Here is a 20244-nt window from a genome sequence, read left to right as displayed (position 1 = left end):
TGCAGGGCTAGAACCCCACTTGGCTCGCCTCACCTCTTCCTTGGATTCCTTACCGGGCTGGGACCCAAAAGGTGCCTGGATGGTGCATGGCACTCACATGGCACTCATGTGTCAGGAGTTACTAAGTATTTGCCTTTTTTACTCACAAGTAAATCTAATGATTGTTTATCAGAGGAAGTTTAAGTTCCCACTCTGATATCACAGTGATAGATAGGACTGTATCAGGTTTAGTGGTGCACAAAATTTTCTTGGCAGTAACACACTTGTGGCCATAGAATCACCATGGTCACTAGGAGTTTTTGTGGAAATCTTGTTCTTTTGTAAGGAATTGAGTGCAAGTTGAAGGGATGCGAGATGGGTAAAGAGACAGGGCTCTTCCTGGCCTTCAAGAAATTTGAAGTTCGGAGACAAACAGGAACCAGAAGTTCACATAAGAACTGTGATAAAGATTTGTGGGATTAGCAGATGCAGAGCGTTACACAGGATGGATGAATGGTGGGCCCTGCTGTGTAGAGCCGGGAAGTGTGCTCCATGTCCTGTGAGGGGCATGGTGGAGGGATATGAAAGAGAACATGCATGTGTGTACTGAGGTATTCTGCCATGCAGTGGAAATTGGCACAGCACTGTGAATCAACTATACTTAAAATTGTGGCTGCCTCAGCACACGGCACCTAAAGGAAACTGTACTTTCCAGTGTATCATTTAATAAATGTCTGGACAGAGAGTGGGAGAAGTTGGAGGCAGGGGTATGGAAAAGGGGTGCCAGAGAGGTTTCATGGTGAAGGCCCTGGGCAGTAGAAGCCCTCATTTCCATTTTTCTGCTTCAGAGGTTGGGGATCAGGTCTTTGCAAGGCCTGAGACCAGGCTGCTTACCTGCCCTCTGCCGCCGCCCTCCCCTGGCTTCCCTGGGTCATCTGGGCACCTCAGCAGTCAAAACCCTCAGCTGCTGGTGTGAGGGAGGGGCAGTGGCTGCCTCTGGGCTAGGGCTCTGCACCTCTGACTCTAGTGTGGCTCCATCCCATGGGCCCTGGCAGGGGGTTATTTTGAGCACTCCCCAAAAGGGAGACTTGCTGTCATGTCTGTTCAGTGGGCGGAGCCACAGTGTGCCCTCAGGGCAGGGGCCAGTGGTGAAGCCACGCTTCTGGGGTGGCCACGGGGCAAATAACGCACAGACATCATTTCCTTTGACTAATCTTTCGTAATCCTGGTCCAGATGTGGCTCCTGAAAGTGAAGTTCTTTGTCTAAGTCGAGATTTTTAATTTAGGACCCAGATGGGGTAGGAGGTACACTTCCAGAAGGTCTGTTTTACTCAGTGTGTCATTGTCCTGGATTCCTGGCAGGCAGTGGTTTCATTAGAAAAACAGATTTCATCCTGACTCATCTGCTTTGGTGAGCCGTGTGATACAGCTTCTCAGTCCGCGGGGCAGCCGGTCTCCTGTCGTGCTGGACAGAGCGGAGGGCACGCTGTCCGCTCTGCAGCAGCGACAGCTACAGGCGCCTGGCCTGGGCTTTGGAAAACCTTGAGAGACAGTCTGTTATGGGGCCAGAGCTTTGTCCTGGAATTTCCTGGCCTTTGTCTGTCTGGTGTAACTTCATGTACCACGACGCCTGTTTTTAGAGTCTGCTTCCTTCTGGGGGAAGAGTGCTGTTGCTTTCTACAGAGCACTTCTGCTTCCGGAACTGAGCGACACCCTCCCCGGTGCCCAGGCGTCAGGGTCGGGGAACGCTCTGGGGCAGGTGTGTACACCTGGCTGTCAGTAGACAGTAGGCTCCTGGAAGTCACTAGTCACAGAGAAGCCATAACCCTCGGGCATAAAAGCAGCATCTGTCAGCTTGGCACATTCACCCTGATCCTAACCCTTGTTTCCTTCTCATATTGCAGCAGAAAAAATCCTATCTGGAGCGGAGTGTGAAGGAAGCTGAGGACAATATCCGGGAGATGCTGATGGCGCGAAGGGCACAGTAGGCAGCCTCTCAGGAACCTCTTCCTTCTCACCCCTGCCATTCCTGGCGAGGGGCCTGTGTTGGGAAACTGCTCTGCCCAAGGGACATTTTATCTGGATGGTCTAGTAACCTTATGTTTTATGCATGGCCTGGAGTCCCTTTCAGATCTTATCCTTGTATGTTTTATCCTGGCTCTGCCTGCCACCCTTCTTCCCTGTGGTTGAATCATGAACTCCAGGGAAGGGAACAGGGGAGCCAGGACAGACAGGGGAGTTCTTCTGGGGCCTACTGCTGGTCACGCCAGTCAGACCAATAAAAGACATCTGTCCCACTCTGCTAAGTCTGCTTTTCTTGAGCTGATGGATGAGAACAGAGGACCAGAGAGGCAAAGAGTGTCTCCACGTCACTCCTCCCTGTTGCCTCTCCAGGGGATCCTTCTGCATTGAAGCCTTGCCCTCTTTTTTCTGTTTCTGTTCCTCTAGGTAAACCCCTCAACTTCTGAGCCTTCATGTATCAGTAGTATGCAGATGAGGAAAAAGGGAGAGCAGGCATAGCTGAATGTATGATCACAACAGTGGTACCTCAGTGGCAGTCTGCCTAGAGTCCTCGTGTCTGACTCTCTGCAACCCCCCATGGACTGCAGCACGCCAGGCACCTCTGTTCTCCACTGTCTCCTGGAGTTTGCTCAAATTCCACTGAGTCAGTTTAACAATAGCCGTTATTAAAAATTACATTTGTAAATTTACTATTATAATTATTAAGAACTTATCCTTTCTGAATTACTTTACTGAATTTGACCATTATCTATGTTTTTGAGGTTGACAGTCTGTTGTGTCTGGATGGTGGAAATACAACCTAGCGGTGTGAGCCTGCCCTTCTCTTCCCGACTCCATGTTCAAGATACCACGTTGGTAGCTTCAAATCAGCCATGGGGGTACCTACCGTTTACTCCACAGAAATCAGGTGATGATACAAAATCATGGCTTTTTGCTTTTAAAGAGAGAGATGGTAGTTACATATTTTTGTTTTTAAAGCAAGAGAGCTAATAGTTAAGTATTTGTCAGCAACTGTAGAGGAAAAGTGGGCAGGCGCAGTTATGCAGGGAGAGCTGTCAGCTGTGCCTCAGGATGGGCCGCTGAAGGAAAATGAGACTTGCTGCCATGGCGGCCCAGCGCCACCCTGCGGCCAAAGCTGAGATGGATGGCCTGATCGGCTAGTTTGTATTTAATATTGTGACAGCTCTCTCTTCTTGTGTGGCAATGGAGGGGGAGGTTCTGGGAGGGCATAGCAGGAAAAGACAGACTCGGGTCTGTCTGGCCCTGGGGGCAGCCATGGTTACCAGGACACCCTGCTCTAGGCTCAGGGAAAAAGCCAGCGTGGCTCCTTGGTGAGGCCGTCTCTCAGTGGGCCTGGGGAGAGAATGCTCGCTTGGCGAGGGCCCCGTGACCCGACTGAAGGACACCTGGCTTTGGACCACCCTGCCTTCCTAGGAGCTGCCAGGATGAACAGGTAAATCAGCTTCCTTGTATACTGGTCAGGGGCTGAGAAATCCAGGGCTTAGATTCTATCTGAAATAACCGAGACAGTTGAGGCTTAGACAAATTTATTGAAACATACAGGATGTGAGCAGAGAAATCATTCAGTGGTAAATTACATCAAACCTGAATATAATTCTAAAATTATAAATATATATTTTATAACTAAGCCTTTGGCCAAAAAAATAAAGAGAAAAGTCATTTAGGACATTTGTGAAAGGCCAATAAGAATGGATTTGAACATTAAAAAGATCAAGTCACTGAATTAAACAGCAGCAACCCCTGCTAATCTAGAATCCCACTGAGTTGAAGGTAGAAATGTCTGTGCAGAGCTAGTCGTTGATTTCAGCAATCAGAAGAGGCGGGGCAGGCACACCCGTGCACGGTGGTGGCAGAGCTGGCAGGACAGGAGAGCTGGGCTGGTCAGGTGAGCATGTCCCAGAGACAGCAGCAACAGAGGGCTGTCCAGCAGGCTGTGAGGCAGGTAGATGTGCCCAGGTCATCCCTTCTTTGGTCTTCTACCACGTACACTGCAGGGGGAAGGGGACAGAGGGTGAGAATGAACTCTAACAGTAACTTAACAGTAAACCCCAGGCCCTATAAAGCCAGCACCACCCAGATCAAGGGAGAGCTCCATACAGCAGCCAGAGCCACTGAGCAGACATCGTGCAGCCTGTCCACTGATGCAATCTCGGTGATGAATGCAGGAAGGGTAGCTTAGGACTGTCCCCCTTCCTGCTAAGGACAGTCATCCCCGCAGGAGGGCAAGCCCAGGGGAACCTCCACAGTGGCCTCACACCAGGCCAGCCTGAGTTAAGTAAGGAATGTCCATTGTGCTCTGGCCAGAGCCGGCTAACCCTACTGGGTTCATAAACCAGGGAGCACCCTGTTCCAAATCTTACAGGGGAACTGGGGGTGGGGGTGGGGTTTCCTCAGATATACCTAAGCCATCTCCCAAGAGCAAGAGGGTAACTATAATCTAAAGGGGCTTTAGGCTGTAAAAGATTAATCAAGAATCTTTTTTTCATACCTGACCAATGCAGAATGTGCTCCAGCCTCTAAACTTTTGCACAAAGCAATGGAAGGCAGGATGAAAACCTAGGCAAGTGGGAGGGTATGGCCGGAGCTTGGTACTCTTGTGTTTCCTCTGAATGGAGTAGGAACTTGGAGCCCTGTCAGGGCTAAGTGCTCTATTAGGAGAGATGAGTGCTAAACAATCCCCAGATCAAGAAGGACCCCCAGCCGCCCTTTACTCATCAACTGACTTGTGGCTGACATCAGCCTCACTTCCTGTTAGAATATCTGATGGTTGACTGTGGCCTGATCTGCAGACACTTTTAAGAAAATCTCAAAACAGCTACCATCATCAAACTCAAGTTATAAAGCAGTAAGGATCTTAAATTTTTTTTTTTTTTTGCAAGTTCATGAATACATGAGTCTTCTAAGTTAAACCAATCCTTGGGCAATCGTCTTTCAGTTCTATTTTTGCATATCTGTTTTTATACCTCCTCGCTTGGCAGCTCCTCTCTCTAGAGCCTGGTATATAGTAGCTAGAACATGCTGGGTAGTGTGAGCTTGTCCAAGTTCTGTTGTATCAGCTGCCCTCCACAGAGATAGCCCTTTCCCTTCTCTCACGGCACAGGTCTAAATCTCATTTGGCCCCACTCAGCAACACAGGAAAAGCTGTTCAGGGTCTGGGAGTCAAGACCCACCACCAGGGGAGCCTAGTCAAAAAGAAGAGAGCCTGATAAGGCACATGACCTATGTGGAACTATGTGGTGGATGTTCCCATTTCACAGGTAAGGAACTCGAGGCTCAGAGAGGTCAGGTCTCTTGTTGAAGCACAGAAACAGCCAGAGCAGGAATGTGAGCCCAGGCCCCAACTAAGATAGCAAAGGGATCAGGAGGAGCACAGGAGTGAATGGGCTCCAGGACAGTCTTCTCTCACCAGCCATCGCACACCCAACTTGGGTCACCAGAGCAGGAAAGCCCCAGGCAGGGCGACCTGCCATTTCTGCCCCAATGACCGACCCAGGTTCCCAGCCTCCCCTGATCCTGCATGGGTAGCGCTGGACAGGGGTTGGCTGTGGCTTCCCTTGCCTAATCTCTGGTTGCATTCTCCTTGACAGGGGACTGGCTCTGCTGCCCTGAGGACAGAAAGGCTCCCTCCCCTGCAAAGGCAGCCTGTTGGACCCAGGCCAGAGACCTAGCCCAGGGCTGGGCTCCTGTGTGCTGGGCCCTGCAGTCTCTCTCAAGCTGCCTTTACGAGGTGCTCACTATGTGCCCCAACCCATGCTGAGGGCCTTCACAGCCCCACAGGACACCTGTCTGCTCCCGGCTTCCCCACTCCCAGCCCTTCCTCCTGTCAGAACCACTGACCCACAGGTAGCTTCGTCAGGAAAACAAAGATGTCTCCGTCTTGCTTCCTCTTGTCACCTTCCTCCTCTAGTCCACATCTGTCCTAGCCAGGGCTTATTTCACATGACGTCCTCCACAGCCTGGTGCAGTGGAGAGACTCAGCTGATTACCCCCAGACAGTGGTTACAGAGGTTAGAAATAGTCAGTCTGGCTTAAAGAAAAAACAGAACTTCAAGCCCGAGGGCTGCGTCAGCCTTGATGGGGGTAGTTAGTGCTGTACCTACCTTAGAAACCCGGTCAGTTATTTCCTGGAGCACTGAGTCTTCCAAAGCCCTTATTATGTCTTTTTCCTTCGCATTAGCTGAGGACAGAACCTATCCCCCCAGACTGTAGAGAAGACGGGGGCGGGGGTGTGGAGGAGTCTGTTTGGTAAAGTAGGTCTGGAGGTAGGAGTGAAGTGATTTCCTTGCTTTCTTCCCATCACCAAAGCAGGGATGACGGGCACAGGAGAAAGCTCTGAGGAAGGCCTCACAGCACCCACTGTGGGGCCCGGAAACTGCGTATTTTATAACTGAATCTTCCTAGGTGCCCTGCCTACCTGCGCAGTCTGAGGTACTGCTCCTTCAGAGAGGCCTGCTGCACTGAGCAGCGGGTCTGGTCTGCCTCAGGCCCCACCCCACCTCGAGGCTTCTGCTCCTCACATCCTCTACTCTGCCACCCCTCCCCATCCCTGCCCTGCAGTGGTGAACCCCCGTTCCCCCCGAGAGCTCCCACACTGCCCTAGCTCAGCAGTCAGGATGCAGCCCTGCTGCCCGAGTCCTGGGCCAGGACAGCCTCCCTGGGTACCTTAAGTCAGGGCACTGTATATACACCACAGCTTCGCTGGCCGTACTGGTTCCCCAGAAGGAACTGGGGCGTAGAGGATTCTAACGCATGTGTTTCCACACCCAGGCCACATGAGCCTTTCTGGCAACTGGCCTGTACTGGCGAGCTGAGCATGGGGGGTGGGGGTGGCAGGACCATGGTTATGTAAGATGTTAAACATTAAGAGAGGCTGGATCAAAAGTACACAGCAACTGTACTATTTCTGACTCGTCTGTAAATCTACAATTATTCCAGAATTTAAAAAAAATTTTTTTTCTTTTAAAGGAAGGAACAATGGAGAGGGATCAAAAGTGCAGTGGGAGCAGTCAGTGCCCAGTGAGGGGCACTGGGTCTGGTGTGTGCAGGGGCTGCGCACACAGCGCTCCTACTGAGGGGTCCAGTGCCCCCTTGTGGCCAGCCTGGGCACCAGCTCCTGCTAACGCAGGTAGGCCTTTACAGATGGGCCCACGCACATAGCAGCCAAAAGGCTTACTGCCCCATTTGCTGTGTAGTATCTCAGGAGTCAAGGCCACCTTATTCAGCCTGTGCCCTGGTCCCAGGAAAGGGACTGAACAGACTCTCAATTTCCAGAAAACTGTGGTTGAGTTGGAGAGCAGGTCTAGAGGTTCCTTCACCAGCTTGTCTGCCTTGCCCCGACATGGCCCTTTTGTACCAACCTTCAGTGTCCTCAGCCCCATTCCAGGGGTGGGGCCAATACTCAGAGTTGCCACGTGAATGCAGGTGCAAAAGACGGCGTGAGTAGTGGTGGTGTAGGGGTTGGGGGATGTAGAGGGAAGGGGGTGTGAGCATGTGTGTGACTTGGAGGCCCAGCCTCGGTCAGAAAGGCCCAGGGGCGCTGAGCAGACTCTGGCAGAGGATCCTCATCCACTGTCTTGCCTCAGCTGGAAGCAGAGAAGACAGATGCAAGATGCCTGGAGGCACGCAGCCCCCTGGGCCCAGCTGCCTGCTCACCGAGCCCTGGGGTCTTCTCTGGGGCCACCAGCCACACCAACCAGCAGTCCCAAATTCTAGGACTACCGTAGTGTACACCCAGGGAACAGGTATTCACACGGGCTACTCAGAACCCTGGTTCTGGGCATGCAGTGGGCAAGCAGGCTCCAGGCCACACAGGGACCCGGGCAGGAAAGTGAGTGGAGACTCTTAGCCAAAGGCTCCAGTTCTCAGTCAGCCCCATCCTGGAATCTGAAACCTCAGCTTGCTCAGCTCAGACATTTTAAATGGTTAATCAAGGGCTTTGAAGTGGTAATTGAGCCTTAGCAGGCTGTTAGTCCTTGTGCCTGCATCTGTCTGCAGTCCCAGCCCAGGAAGCTAGTAAGGAGAAGCAAATACAACAGACCGGGGCCTTCCAGACAGTTCTGACATCTCGGGCCTTCTTGCTCCAGAAACGAAGGAAGCTGCACCTTGGCCTCTTGTGCAGGCTCAGACCAATGGTGGGCACCCCATGCTGCTCCTTTACTGCTGAGACCACCACAGCCCAGCGCCGCCCCGGGAGTGCCCCCGGTGGAGGTGACAGCTCTGCCAGAGGCAGGAGGCCTGTGGTCAGTGCTCAGCTGTCTTCACCCCATCTTCTAAACCAGCATCCAAAACAACATAAGGCCAGCCTTGCACGAGGTATCAGAGGATGCCGAACAGCCCTCCTCCTGCTCAGACCAAGAGGTAGGAAGAGGGAAAAATCTTAATGCATCTGAAGAATAAGTACAATCTCAAGACGGCCCCAGGACAGCTCCTGTGCCTTCCGAGCAGCCAGAGACAACACACTGCTGGCTGAGGATGCACTCGAGCTTTCCTTGGGTGTGCACGTGCGGTGGGACCATTTTTTACTCAGCACAAGGGGGCTGCACCCGGGACGGAAGCTGTCCTAAAGGCAGTACCCCTCTGCCACCTGCTCTGAAGGCCACGAGCACCAGGTAAATACGCTGGGGGAGGGCTGCCGTAGGGGATGAAGGGCAGCCAGGAGCATAGAGGCAGTCAAGGGAGTGTGGTTTTCACTGGAGCCTGGAGGTTAAGAGCAGGAGAGGTGAGGCGCAGTTTCCTCTCTCCATGGCAGGAGGGATGCGGGCTGGTGCACCGGCACAGCCTTGGTCCTCTCACGCTCTGTGACAGCACCGGCCCTCCCGGGCCTCACGCCTGCCCTGCTCCTTCTGCCACTTCAGCCATGTCTTCCACGACTGTGTCCCTCTTTTTGCTTCAGTGTCCCAAGACACCTACTCTAAGGCACGGCAGGCTGGGAGCTGGCCCACCAGTTCATCCGTCCACTCATGTGCCTACTGCCTGCCGCCCCACTGAGCAGCCAGCCAGTCCAGCATCACTGTCAGACATTGAGTGCCAAGTGTTGCTGTGGATTGGTCTGGAAAGGGTGGGATGTCTGCTGACTGTGGGTCCCTGTCCCGAGATGTCCAGAAGTGCAGCCACCACCATCCTCTGAGGAGGAGCTGCTGGACAAAACCCAGCAGCCATCACGGCCCAGCCTGCCTCAGCCAGAGCACCCAGAGGAGGGCTCAGTCGCAGGCCAGCTTGTACTTTCGCCCTGTCCAACACAGTCAGTCCTATGAATAGCAGACCTGATGGTAAAATTTTTTCATGAACTACAAAAAGGTTAAGTACATGTGGACATCTCACACCAGTCTGGTAAGTAAGACTGGATTGCCACCACCTCCTGTGACCCTATCCTTGGGTTAGACCTGCTGGGGCCACTGGGACAGAGGTGATTGTGGATACAGGGGCAGTTGAGCACATCCCGGATGCCAGAATTGCAAATGAAACTGCTTTGGAGATCATGTGGCAGTCATTTTTTTGGTAAGAAAAGGATCCTGAGCTCAGAAGGCAGGTGGTAGCCAAGGCTGCGTGGTGAGTTGATGGTAGGCCCTGGCCTGTCACCCAGCACTCCTGGCCCAGTGCTATCTGCACATCAAGGTTAAGCTCACTTAAGATCAGACGGCAGGCTGCCTGCAGGTGACCCGAAACCCAGATTGTGGAGAGGCGAAAGGCCTCTCCTCCACTGCCCCATTCTCCCTTGAAATCCAGGGTCTGTGTGCGAGCAAAATCTAGCCCTCACCCTCCCCACAGTGTGTCCCCAAAGAGAGCAGAATGGCCCTGGCCCAGCAGCAGCCAGACGGGAGACGAGTGAGTTCCAGGGTCCCTCCTGGCAGCTGTTCGGCCCAGAACAAGGCACTTCTTGGGGGCGTGCGGGGGAGGTGTACTTGGACTGTCCCCCTGAAGAAATCGACTTCAGACTTCCCCTGTGCCCCCACCACTTGAGTTACTTTATTCTCTGAGGGCAACAGCCGCGTACATGGGCTCTCTGCAGGGCACTGCACAAGTGACAGCTTGCCCATGCCCCAGCCTCTGGCTGGCGAAATGGGGAAGGGGCATAGTGCCTAAGAGCCTATGTTTTGTGACAAAAACATAAAATGTTTGGTCTGGGGCCTGTCACAGAGTGAAGCAGGGAGGACTCATAATAAATGGGAACCACAGTGTGACGGTATCCTACAGAAAGAAGATCACTGAAGTCTGTTTCCTTATTCTCAGTCTGTGTGCAGGGAGGGGCTCCTCCCACCAATCCATATTCAGGTTGGGATTCGTACTTGTAGCACTAAATCACGCGATGACGAAAGCAGAGGAACCGGCTGTCCACGTGAAGCACAGTTGCTCAGAAAAGGGAAGGAAGAGACAACCCAGGGAGAAGCAAGGGGCTGTGTGTGTGTGTCGCAGGGGCTAGGAAGGCTGAATACAAACAGCTTTAGCTGTTGAGGCCCCTCAAGAGAATAGAGAGAAATATTTAGCAACATCCCATTTCTCGAGATAAAGGGGTAACGTACACGGGCGAGCATCTGCCTGGATGTGATGCGTCTGTGGTTGTCCCTGAGACAATGCACACACTAAGGGCCGCAGGAGAACATAATACAAAAGAGAACAGTCAACAAAGCATGTACACGTTCAAAAATACTTCTGTCCACAGTTGTAAAATATTCAAGTCAAAGGACATCCTCCTCCCACCTCCCAGATGGAGATGCTGCAGAAGGCAAGGAGGTTGCTAAGGAGCCTGAACAGGGCATGTGACTGAGAACGCACGAGTGCTGTCCCTCTTCCTCCGATGGGACTCGACGCAGGGCTGGAAGCTGCCAGTCTGGGTGTACGCGGTGGAGATCCAGCCGTGCTCACTAGTCAGTAGGGCCAGGCTGTTTGTTCTACAAATGCAGAGACAGGAACTCATTGCACTTACACAACATACAAAAAAGCCTTCCTTCCTTCCCTGTAGCGACAGAAGAGGTTAAGACCAGGGCCTACAAAACTGAGCTGAGAGGCCCTGGCTCTGTTCTGCTGTAGCTGGGTGACTTCGGGTTAAGTCACTTAACATCTTGGAGCCCCTGCATCCTCCTCTATGTGAAGGAAAGACGGCAGGGGAAGCTGCTGCCTTAAGAGGACATGTGAAAATGTAATGTGGACAAAGGTGAACATCATTAAGATGGGTCAAAAAAAGAAGTATCAGTTTACAGCCAAGTTTCACCATGGGGTGAGATCATATCATTCGTGCTTAGTCATGTCTGACTCTTTGTGACTCCGGGGACTGCGGCCCCCCAGGCTCCTCTGTCCATGGGATTTCCCAGACAAGAACACTGGAGTGGGTTGCCATTTCCTTCTCCAGGAGAGCTTCATGACCCAGGGATCGAACCCGCGTCTCCTGCATTGGCAGGTGGATTCCTTACCACTGAACTTTCACACATTATCTTTCACAATTTGAAAAGCTAACTGTTTTATGTCCACAGAGCTGAAGACCTGAGGTGCCAGGAGTTCCAGTGCAGCCTCTGCAACCACGTGTGCTGCTCGGCAGTGTGCACCAAGCTTCGTCTTGACAACTTGGCCACAGTGAGCACCCCGGGCCCACATCTACAGAAATGCCCCAGGCTGACGCAAGGGCTGAACAACTTAGGGGACGGGTGCTCTATCCAAGCTTATAGAATGAAAAACCTAGATAAATCTTTTGTTTTTTATTTTTTCTAAAAATCTGAGAAGATAATCAAGAGCTACTACTTCTGCTGATGAGAAAAGAAAATAGGTGATCAAAAGGGAAACTCAAATGATTGGCTAAGGTGACGGCAAAAGACTTCAGTGAGTGACCTTATATACCCTGAGACCAAGAGACAGAACAGCTGGTGTTCTAGAATCCTGAATTCAGCCAAGAGACTAGGGAGGGGACTGAAGAACAGTGATGGGGGGAATACGCAGGTTGAGAACGCACACAGCGACCCCTCAGCACCAGCTATTCTGCTCCAAGTCTGTGTGTGCCATTGCCTCGGGTGAGAGGAACCATGGTGTGACCTAGGGAAGGTCAAAGGGAAGAGTATGAGAAATCCTGACGTCATGGCTGATGTTACTACAGCAGACAGGAAGACGCAATTCATTATATTGTGATGCATCATGAATATATTTCTAATGTGGGTTTTTAAGAAATAATTACGAGTGAGGCTGCTTTGCCAGGCAGAAGAAATTAAAGGAGAATCTAGAAAAAATTCAGATCATGCCCAGTACAGGACAGTTCTATGATCCTGTGGCTGCAGTTTAAAGACCCCAAGGCAGGGAGATTCCTTTAATGACCAGCAGGTCTTGCTCACAACCTACTCAGGAAGGAGGCAGAGATGAAGGTTGCGAATGATGGTGGCTGACCTGCCTCAGAGCATGACTTGGCCCACAAGCCCCTCAACATACTGGTCATCTTTTCATGACTGTTCCTACCCAGTTCGATGTAGACACACCTCTACCGCAAAGCTTCAAAAGACACCAATAAAATCAATCATAAGCTAGAATTATCACAACAGAGCAAATGAGGGAGCAGGCTGCCTGGCTTCATTAGAGGTTATGGCATATAAGAGGGAACAGTGAAGTGAAAGTTGCTCAGTGGTGTTCGACTCTTCACAACCCCATGGACTATAGAGTCCATGGAATTCTCTAGGCCAGAATACTGGAGTGGGTAGCCTTTCCCTTCTCCAGGGGATCTTCCTAACCCAGGGATTGAACCCAGGTCTCCTGCATTGCAGGCGGATTCTTTACCAGCTGAGCCACAAGGGAAGCCCAGGAAGGAACAAGTCATGCCACTAAATACCCACCAAGCCTCATAATCTATAGATTTAATGCAATTCTAATCATAATCCCAACCATTTTTTATAAACTGATTCTAAAATATATGGAAAAAAGAGAACTAGAATAACAAAAAATACGGAAAAAGAATAAAGTTGGAGGACTTAATGCTACCTTATTTTAAGGTTAATATAAAGCTACAGGAGTCACGACAGTCAGTTCAGGAGGAGGGACTGCCAGATGACAGGAGCGGCACAGGACGGCAGCAGCGCCACAGGAACACGCCAACTGGCGTCTGACAAACGCGAGAGCGGCTCCATGCAGAAAGGACAGTCTTACCAAACGAACGACTGGCACACAAAACCCCAAGAACTTCAGCCATTTTAAGCCTCACATTTTATGTAAACATTAACCCCAAATGGCTCATAGATCTAAAACTATAAAAATTTAGAAGAAGACACAGATTCCTCATGACCCGGAGTTAGGCAACGAGTTCTCCAATCTAACAACAAAAGCATGATAGTTTGGATTTAATCAAAATTTAAACTTTTGCACTACGGAAGACACGGTTGAGATGAAAAGACAAGCTACAGACTGGGAGAAAATACATGGAAATAACATGCGGTACAAACCTTGTATCTAGAATGTAGAAACATTCTCAAAACTCCACAGTGAGAAGTCAACAGACATGTCACCAAACAGGATTTGAGAAGAACAAACACATGACAACATCATTAGCCATTTAAAGAACACAAATTAAAACTACACACCTATCAGAGTGGCTAAAATTAAAATCACTGACAATAAGTGCTGGCAAGGACACAGGGCGACTGGAACCCCCAGTCACTGCTGACGGGGATGCATAATGGTATAGCCACTCTGAAAAACAGCTTCTTAAAGTTAATACACAATCATTTAAGCCAGAAATCATACTTCTTAGAGAAATGAGAACTTAACGTTCACACAAAAACCTGTACATAAACTTATAATCACCTAAAAGTGGCAACAACCCAAATATCCTTCAATAGGTAAATGAATAGGTAAACAATAGGTAACTGTTACCTCCAGACAATGGAATACTACACCCAGATCTTCAGAAGATCCACCAGCAGTTACACACTGATTAATTCTGCTTACAAGGCAGTATCTCGGAAGGACATTCTAGGGCAGAGAAACCATTCAGCCCAAATCTCCCTTGGCCAAATGTGCTGGAAAATCCAGAACAACTAAGGTTCTCAGATGTATTCCTCAGGTCCCTGGGATTCTAGACAAGAGGCAGGTGACGGCCCCTCCTTGCCTCAACTGCAGTTCCACAGTATCTATTCCACATTGCAGTTACATGGGGAGTTTCTTATAAAACAGTTTATACTAGAAAAATCTATCAGACTGAAATGGTGGTTATGAAGGATCTATACTTGTTGCTGTTCAGAAGGACCTCCCCAGCACGGACAGTCACATGTTTGACAGTCTATGTGCTGGACCCTCCAACGGAGTCCATTTGGAGAGCAGGGTCTCTGTCCAGAGGCTCAAAACCTGCGTGACATTAACTGACTCCCTTGGTGTCTGACCCCTCTGGAACGTTTTTTGTATGGTTCTCTTCAATTTAGCAGTCTTTGAGCTTTCATGGCCCAGCTGGTTCTTTGCACTATGAGTTTGTCTGTTTCTCTCTCTGTCTCACACACGCACGCATGCACACTTGCCTTCCTTTGGACTGTGTTTTTGGTCCTAGCAATCTTGTCTCCTCCTCTGTTGGTGTCCTTCAGAGAATAGAAGCTGGAGGAAAGTTTGCCCACCCTCTGTGACAATAGTGTGGCCAAATCCAGTGCACACTTTTTGAGTTCATACCTGACTTCCCAGCAATATTTGATGCTACTGATGATTCCCCTAATACAAATTCTCTCTGCTTTCAGGGCATCCCATTCTCTTGGTTTTCCATCTTTGATTCTTTTGCAGGTTCATCATCTACAGGTACAAGTCAGTTTTCCTTAAAGCTCAGCCCTACATTGCCACCTTCTCTTTTTTCCCCTCCATATTTCTACCTGATGTGATCTCATTCATTCCCACAGTTCTGATTGCTACCAATATGCCAGTGCCTCTCACATTTCATCTCTGGCCCAACATCTCCTCCAAGCTCCAGGTGTATTTACACCTGCTTATCTGACATCTCTACTTGAATGTCTGATAAGCACCTTAACACCTCAATCTAACCCAACACATTCAGAGCCCAACATGATTTTCCTCCTCCTGAGCAAATACAGTTCCTTTCCTTTGTTTCCAGCCTCCATAAACGCCATCACCAGGCGGTTAGTTCCAGTCAGAATCTCAGGAGTCACCCCCATTTCCTGTTTCTTCAATCCCCATAGCCAGTCCCTCACCAAGTCTTGTTAATTTTACTTCCAAATATCTCAAGTACATTGATGTCTCTCCATCATCACCATGTGAGTTTGTGCCTCAAACCATTTTCTACATGGAAGCCAAAGGGAACTCTTAAAAATGCAAAGTTGACCATGTCATTCCTTGGCTTAAAATCCTTCCATGGCTTCCCACTGTGAGCAGGACAAAACCCCAAAATCCCTAAGTAGGGCTGTGGGCTCCTTGTCGTGTTCCTCCCTGTTTTTTTGTTTTTTAAATCTGTTCCCATCATCCCACTCTTCTGTGTCACACCAATTTCCTCTTCTAGTTTCTCAAATGACGCATGTTCTCTCCTCCCACTGGGCCTTTGTACATGCTTTTCCTACTGTTTTGCTTATTAACAGCTTTTCATCTTTCAGCACCTTCCCAGACTGTCCCATGTTTATATGTTTTCATGGCAATACATATCTCATAGTAGAGTGCCAGTAACGCCTGTGGGGTTATTAATGTCTGTCTGCCTCCCTCCCGAGTGTAAGCCCCACGGGGCAGGGATGGGGTCCCGTCTATGTGGCCCACCACCTGGCACACTGCAGACACTCAGGTGTCAGTCCTTGTAGACAGAAGGTGGTGCCCTGGGAATATCCTTGGGACAGACTGAAGAACTGCACCTCCCAGTTTAAAGTGCCCCCAAGGTGATGTTGTGACAAAACTGGATTGAAAATCCAATCTGTGACCCCAGTAGAGTGAAGAAATTATTTTCACCAAAAAAAGGAATAATATTGATATTTGGCAAAACTAATACAATTATGTAAAGTTTAAAAATAAAATTTAAAAAATTTTAATAAAAAAAAGAGTCCATATATAATAGCATTAAAACTGCAATGCACCTGAGAAGACATCCAATTTTAAAACCAACAAAGGATATAGGAAAGCTGTGTGAAGAAAATTACACAATTTTATCTAAGGACATAAAAGATGACCAGAAAAAAAAAAATATTTAAGAGGGGCTTTCCTGGTAGTATGGGGGATAAGAATCTGCAATCCCTGGTCTGGGAGGATCCTGCACGCTGCGGGGCAGCCAGGCTGGAGCACCGCAGCTGCTGAAGCCTGAGGGCCCCAAGCCTGTGCTCCGCAACAGGAGCGGCTACTGCGGCAAGGAGCCCACGCGCAGCAGCTAGGGCAGCCCCACGCGCCTCAACTAGGGAAAGCCTGCACACAGCAACGGAGGCCCAGCTCAGCCGTAAATAAAGTTTTCTAAAAATTAAGAGAAATCATGTGCCTGATAGGAAGACAGCACTCTAAATATGTCAGCTCTCCTCCATTTACTCTAAATCAAAGTCAGACATGGCAGCTTTCCATGACAGTGTGTCATTTTAGGATGACACACGCATCCTAAAGTCCTGATTAAACGAGTAAAAGGCCAAGAAAGTTCTAAAGAAGAAAAGGGTATGTGTGTACACATGTCTGGGGGGGGGGGGGGGGAGGGGGGCAGCGAAGATGCTTATCACACCAGACTCCCCATTCTAGCCCATTTGTATGTGGGAATTTGGTGTATGACAAATCTCATTTTAAATCAATGGGGAAAGGGTGACCTAATTAATAAATGGTGTTGGAACTATCAAAACAGAAAAAACCAGAACCCTATCCTACACCGTGATCAAAAACCAATTTAGGTGGACTAAAGACTGTTAAAAAGTTTTAGAAGAAAATATAGACTTATCTTTCATCGAAGATTAAAACACACAAAGCATGAGGGAAAGATTGATAAACATAACATTTAGAAACTTTCATACTAGAAAACACACTATAAAAAGGTTAAGAGACAGGCAGAAGATATTTCCAAACCTATGAAAGTGACAAATATTAGTGTGTGGAATTTTTTAAGTTTCCCTACTAATCAGTAAGAGAAGACAAGTAGAAAAAAGGGGCTAAGACTCTTAACAAGCAAGTCACAGGATTTGTAAAGACAAGTCAAAAACATATTTATGTTCAAGGTCACTAGTAAGCAGGGAAGGTAAAATAGCAAGATACCATTTCACACCCATCCCAGACGCTAAAATGTTGAAGTCTGCAGATGAGGTAATTTTTAATGAAAGAAAAACTGTCAACTGTGCAGCACTAGTTGTTTATTCCAGTAACAGAAGGTAGCGGGCCTGGAGGGAGCACTCGGGGCGCCGCTGCTCAGTCCAGGCTTTCCAGGAGGCAGCAGCAGCAGAGAGCGGCCCAGCACGCGGCCAGGGCCGCCTGACACCCGGTGTCTTCCGTCTTCCTCTCCCGCTCCACCACGTACGCTGGGGGGCAGGGGAGGGGCGGGGAGAGAGAGACCCAGTCAGAGGCGACTGTGAGCCGCAGCGGCCCGTGCTGCTCAAGCACCTAGCGCATGTGAGGAGCCGGATTCCAGTCTCCCTCCCTCTCCAGACTGTCAGCTCCGGGAAGGGGAGCCCCGCCTATCTGCCCGCCCGCCCCCGGTGTCACTACCTGCACGTGTCAGGTAGCTTCCTGGATGTGGGAGTGAAGGTGGCATCTGCTTGAAAGTGAAAGTGAAGTCGCCCAGTCGTGTCCGACTCTGCGACCCCATGGACTGTAGCCTACCAGGCTCCTCTGTCCATGGGATTTTCCAGGCAAGAGTACTGGAGTGGATTGCCATTTCCTTCTCCAGGGGATCTTCCCGACCCAGGGATCGAACCCGGGTCTCCCGCATTGTAGATAGACGCTTTACCGTCTGAGCCACCAGGGAAGGATCACTGTTGCCTGCCACCTCCCCTTCCCCAAGCTGACCACCAAACACCACCCAGTACCTGCCTGGACAAAGTCAAACAGTTTGTGGTGAGGCTCGCCCTGCAGCCACATGTGGCAGGCACTGACTGAAAGCTTTACACATTGTCTCATTTAATCCTCACAACAGCTCTGTTACTATCATTTGTAACTCTCAAACACAGCTTGCAGGAGTGTGAATTAATAGAAGCCCTTTGAAAGAGAATGTGTGTGTGTGGTGGTGGGGGGGGGGGGGTAGGGTGCTGCATAGAATTTTGACCCAGAAAATCTGTATCTAGGGTTTTTCTATAGAAACAGTTGTTTCATTGTTCAAAAATGTGTGTACATTGTGATTGCTGCTGTATCAAAATAACCCCAAGCTACCAATAACCTTGATGTCCGTCACCTGGAGACTGACTAGGTAAGCTAATACATCCCATAGAATAGAATACTAAATAGCCATTAAGAAGAAGGAGATGGTTCTTCCATCCTGCCAATAAATTAAGCAAAGGATAAAAGCAAGGTATACAGCAGTGTGCTTGTTATGTTTGTACAATGAAAAGGATACACATACACACAGACATACAGACAGATATCTGAAAGAATATAAACAAAGGTCAGAATGTGGAGGGGGAGGGGCTTTTACTCTGCTTTTGCATTTTATGTTTTTCTCAAATCCAGGCTCGTCCAGTTCCAAAGTCAAGCTCAAAGCTGCTGCTCCTCCATGCCACTGCTGGGGTCCTGTGGGCAGGAGGGAGGGCTGTCCAGGTTCAGCACAGCTTAGACCCCCCCCCCCCCCTCGCCTCTGCCTCTGTGCTAGCTCTGGGGCTTTCTCTGGGGGCAGCTGGCATCGACTGATCTGGGTTCCCTGGTGGCACTGGCCTCAGTCCCAGATGTCTTCCCCAGTGTCACGATCACCTACAGACCACCCTCGGCCCAGCTCCCCTAACCTGTGGTCCCAGTGATGCTGCTCCCTCCACAGCCGGGCCTGGTGGCCCCTATGACCTGGAGTTTGACCCATCAGATTTGCCTTCAAGGCAATTCTGACTTCCCTCAGACCTTGCTGACTCAGCCCCAGGCACAAGCTAGGGTTTCTGCTGGGCCAACCTGGCAAGCAGCGGCTGGATCAGATCACCACTCCCCCCACAAGAAGCCTGGAGACCAGAGGGTCCTCACGCTGGTGCAATTCCTAAGGCTGAGCCCCATGAGCCAGAAAACCCGCCACCACGCCAGGTCCCCAACAGCCCCGCTTCCAGGGTTCCTTTTGCACTCTTCCCTCTCCAGTGACAGGAGTTGCTGGCATTTCCCAAACCAACCCCAGCCTCTTCTCTTCCACTCCGGGTTTGGGCAGGAGGGAGTCAGGAGCCCACCTGAGCCTGGTCTGGCACAAAGGGCGCTGAGGAGCAGGTAAAGTCCGTCTAGCCTTGCAAACCCCAGGGAGCCCGTGATCTGCCAGGGGCCGCCTTCAGGTCCCTCACCACCCCTCCTAGCTCCCCTCTCTCATTCACTGCTTTGAGTGCCAACATCAAGATCTTTCTGCTCCCACCACCTCAGCAGAGCCCCCACACAGACCCAGCCCCCCAGCACAGACCTGGCCGCCCCCTCCCCCGCCCCCCCCGCCAGCACTGACCCGGCCCCCCAGCACAGACCCAGCCCCCCAGTACAGACCTGGTCCCTGCAGCACAGACCCAGCCCCCACCCCTGCCAGCACAGACCCAGCCCCCCAGCACAGACCCCTGTCCCCCCAAAGCAGCCCCAGAGGTTCCAATGTCTCTTCCTAGGAACCCAAGGTTGAACAGGAGTAGGGGTGGGGTAAGTAGGTAGTGAGTTCTCATCAGATTCCAGAGATGGGGAAGTTCAGAGAAGCGGGACATAAACTTCCCTATCAGATATGGCTGCCCCAATCCAGGTCTCAATTCCCAGACACTCTGCTCCAATGTAGTGAGAGACCACAATTAGAATTTCAGAACAGAGATTTTTAATAAGATGTATCAAATTGGATTTAAATATAGGCTTATCTACTCGTTGACCATGTAATGAACAGGTGACAACCTCTCTTAGCCTCAGCTTCCTGTGCTGTAAAATAAGAGTGACACCAGTAATCTGTACCCCACAGGGTTGCAGGGAAAATGAGGAGATTAGATGTGCACAGTGCCCAGCACATTGTCACCGTTCAATAAATGCTCATTGGTGTTATTCCATGTTAAAATGACTGACTCTCAGGACTGACTAAAGAGATGGCCTACACACAGGTAGAGAGAGGGGTTCGGGGGCTCACCTGGACTCAGAAATAAACCAGAGGCCAGGAGGCAGTTACAGGCTGTTCCGGGAGCCAAGGGC

The 20244-nt window shown here is 50.2% G+C and overlaps 2 protein-coding genes across 5 annotated transcripts in view; one reads left to right on the top strand and one right to left on the bottom strand.

The window, feature by feature from the left end:
• Positions 1 to 2279, top strand: part of PFDN1 (prefoldin subunit 1) — a 73963-nt gene extending 71684 nt beyond the window's left edge. The window contains exon 4 of the mRNA XM_019965044.2: positions 1884 to 2279. Coding sequence (XP_019820603.1) covers positions 1884 to 1967 — 84 coding nt within the window. The 3' untranslated portion in view covers positions 1968 to 2279. The remainder of the gene's footprint in view (positions 1 to 1883) is intronic.
• Positions 2280 to 3531: 1252 nt separating this feature from the next.
• CYSTM1 (cysteine rich transmembrane module containing 1) overlaps positions 3532 to 20244 on the bottom strand; it is a 70717-nt gene continuing 54004 nt past the window's right edge. For 2 of the 4 annotated variants that reach the window (XR_011567708.1, XM_070793689.1), the window contains exons 3-4: positions 6685 to 17441; positions 3532 to 4010 (exon numbers count right to left, since the gene is read on the bottom strand). Coding sequence is in view for 2 of the 4 variants with exons in the window: in XM_070793689.1 (XP_070649790.1) it covers positions 17332 to 17441 (110 nt within the window). In the remaining 2 variants the exon portion in view is untranslated. Of the gene's footprint in view, positions 4011 to 6122; positions 6226 to 6684; positions 17442 to 20244 lie in introns of all 4 variants that reach the window. The other 2 variants (XM_070793690.1, XR_011567709.1) reach the window with 2 other exon arrangements.

The sequence above is a fragment of the Bos indicus genome, chromosome 7 (genome assembly GCF_029378745.1).
Source record: "Bos indicus isolate NIAB-ARS_2022 breed Sahiwal x Tharparkar chromosome 7, NIAB-ARS_B.indTharparkar_mat_pri_1.0, whole genome shotgun sequence".
Taxonomy (NCBI): domain Eukaryota; kingdom Metazoa; phylum Chordata; class Mammalia; order Artiodactyla; family Bovidae; genus Bos; species Bos indicus.
The sequence above is the reverse complement of the archived record's forward strand: the minus strand, read 5'-3'. Positions and strand labels throughout refer to the sequence as shown.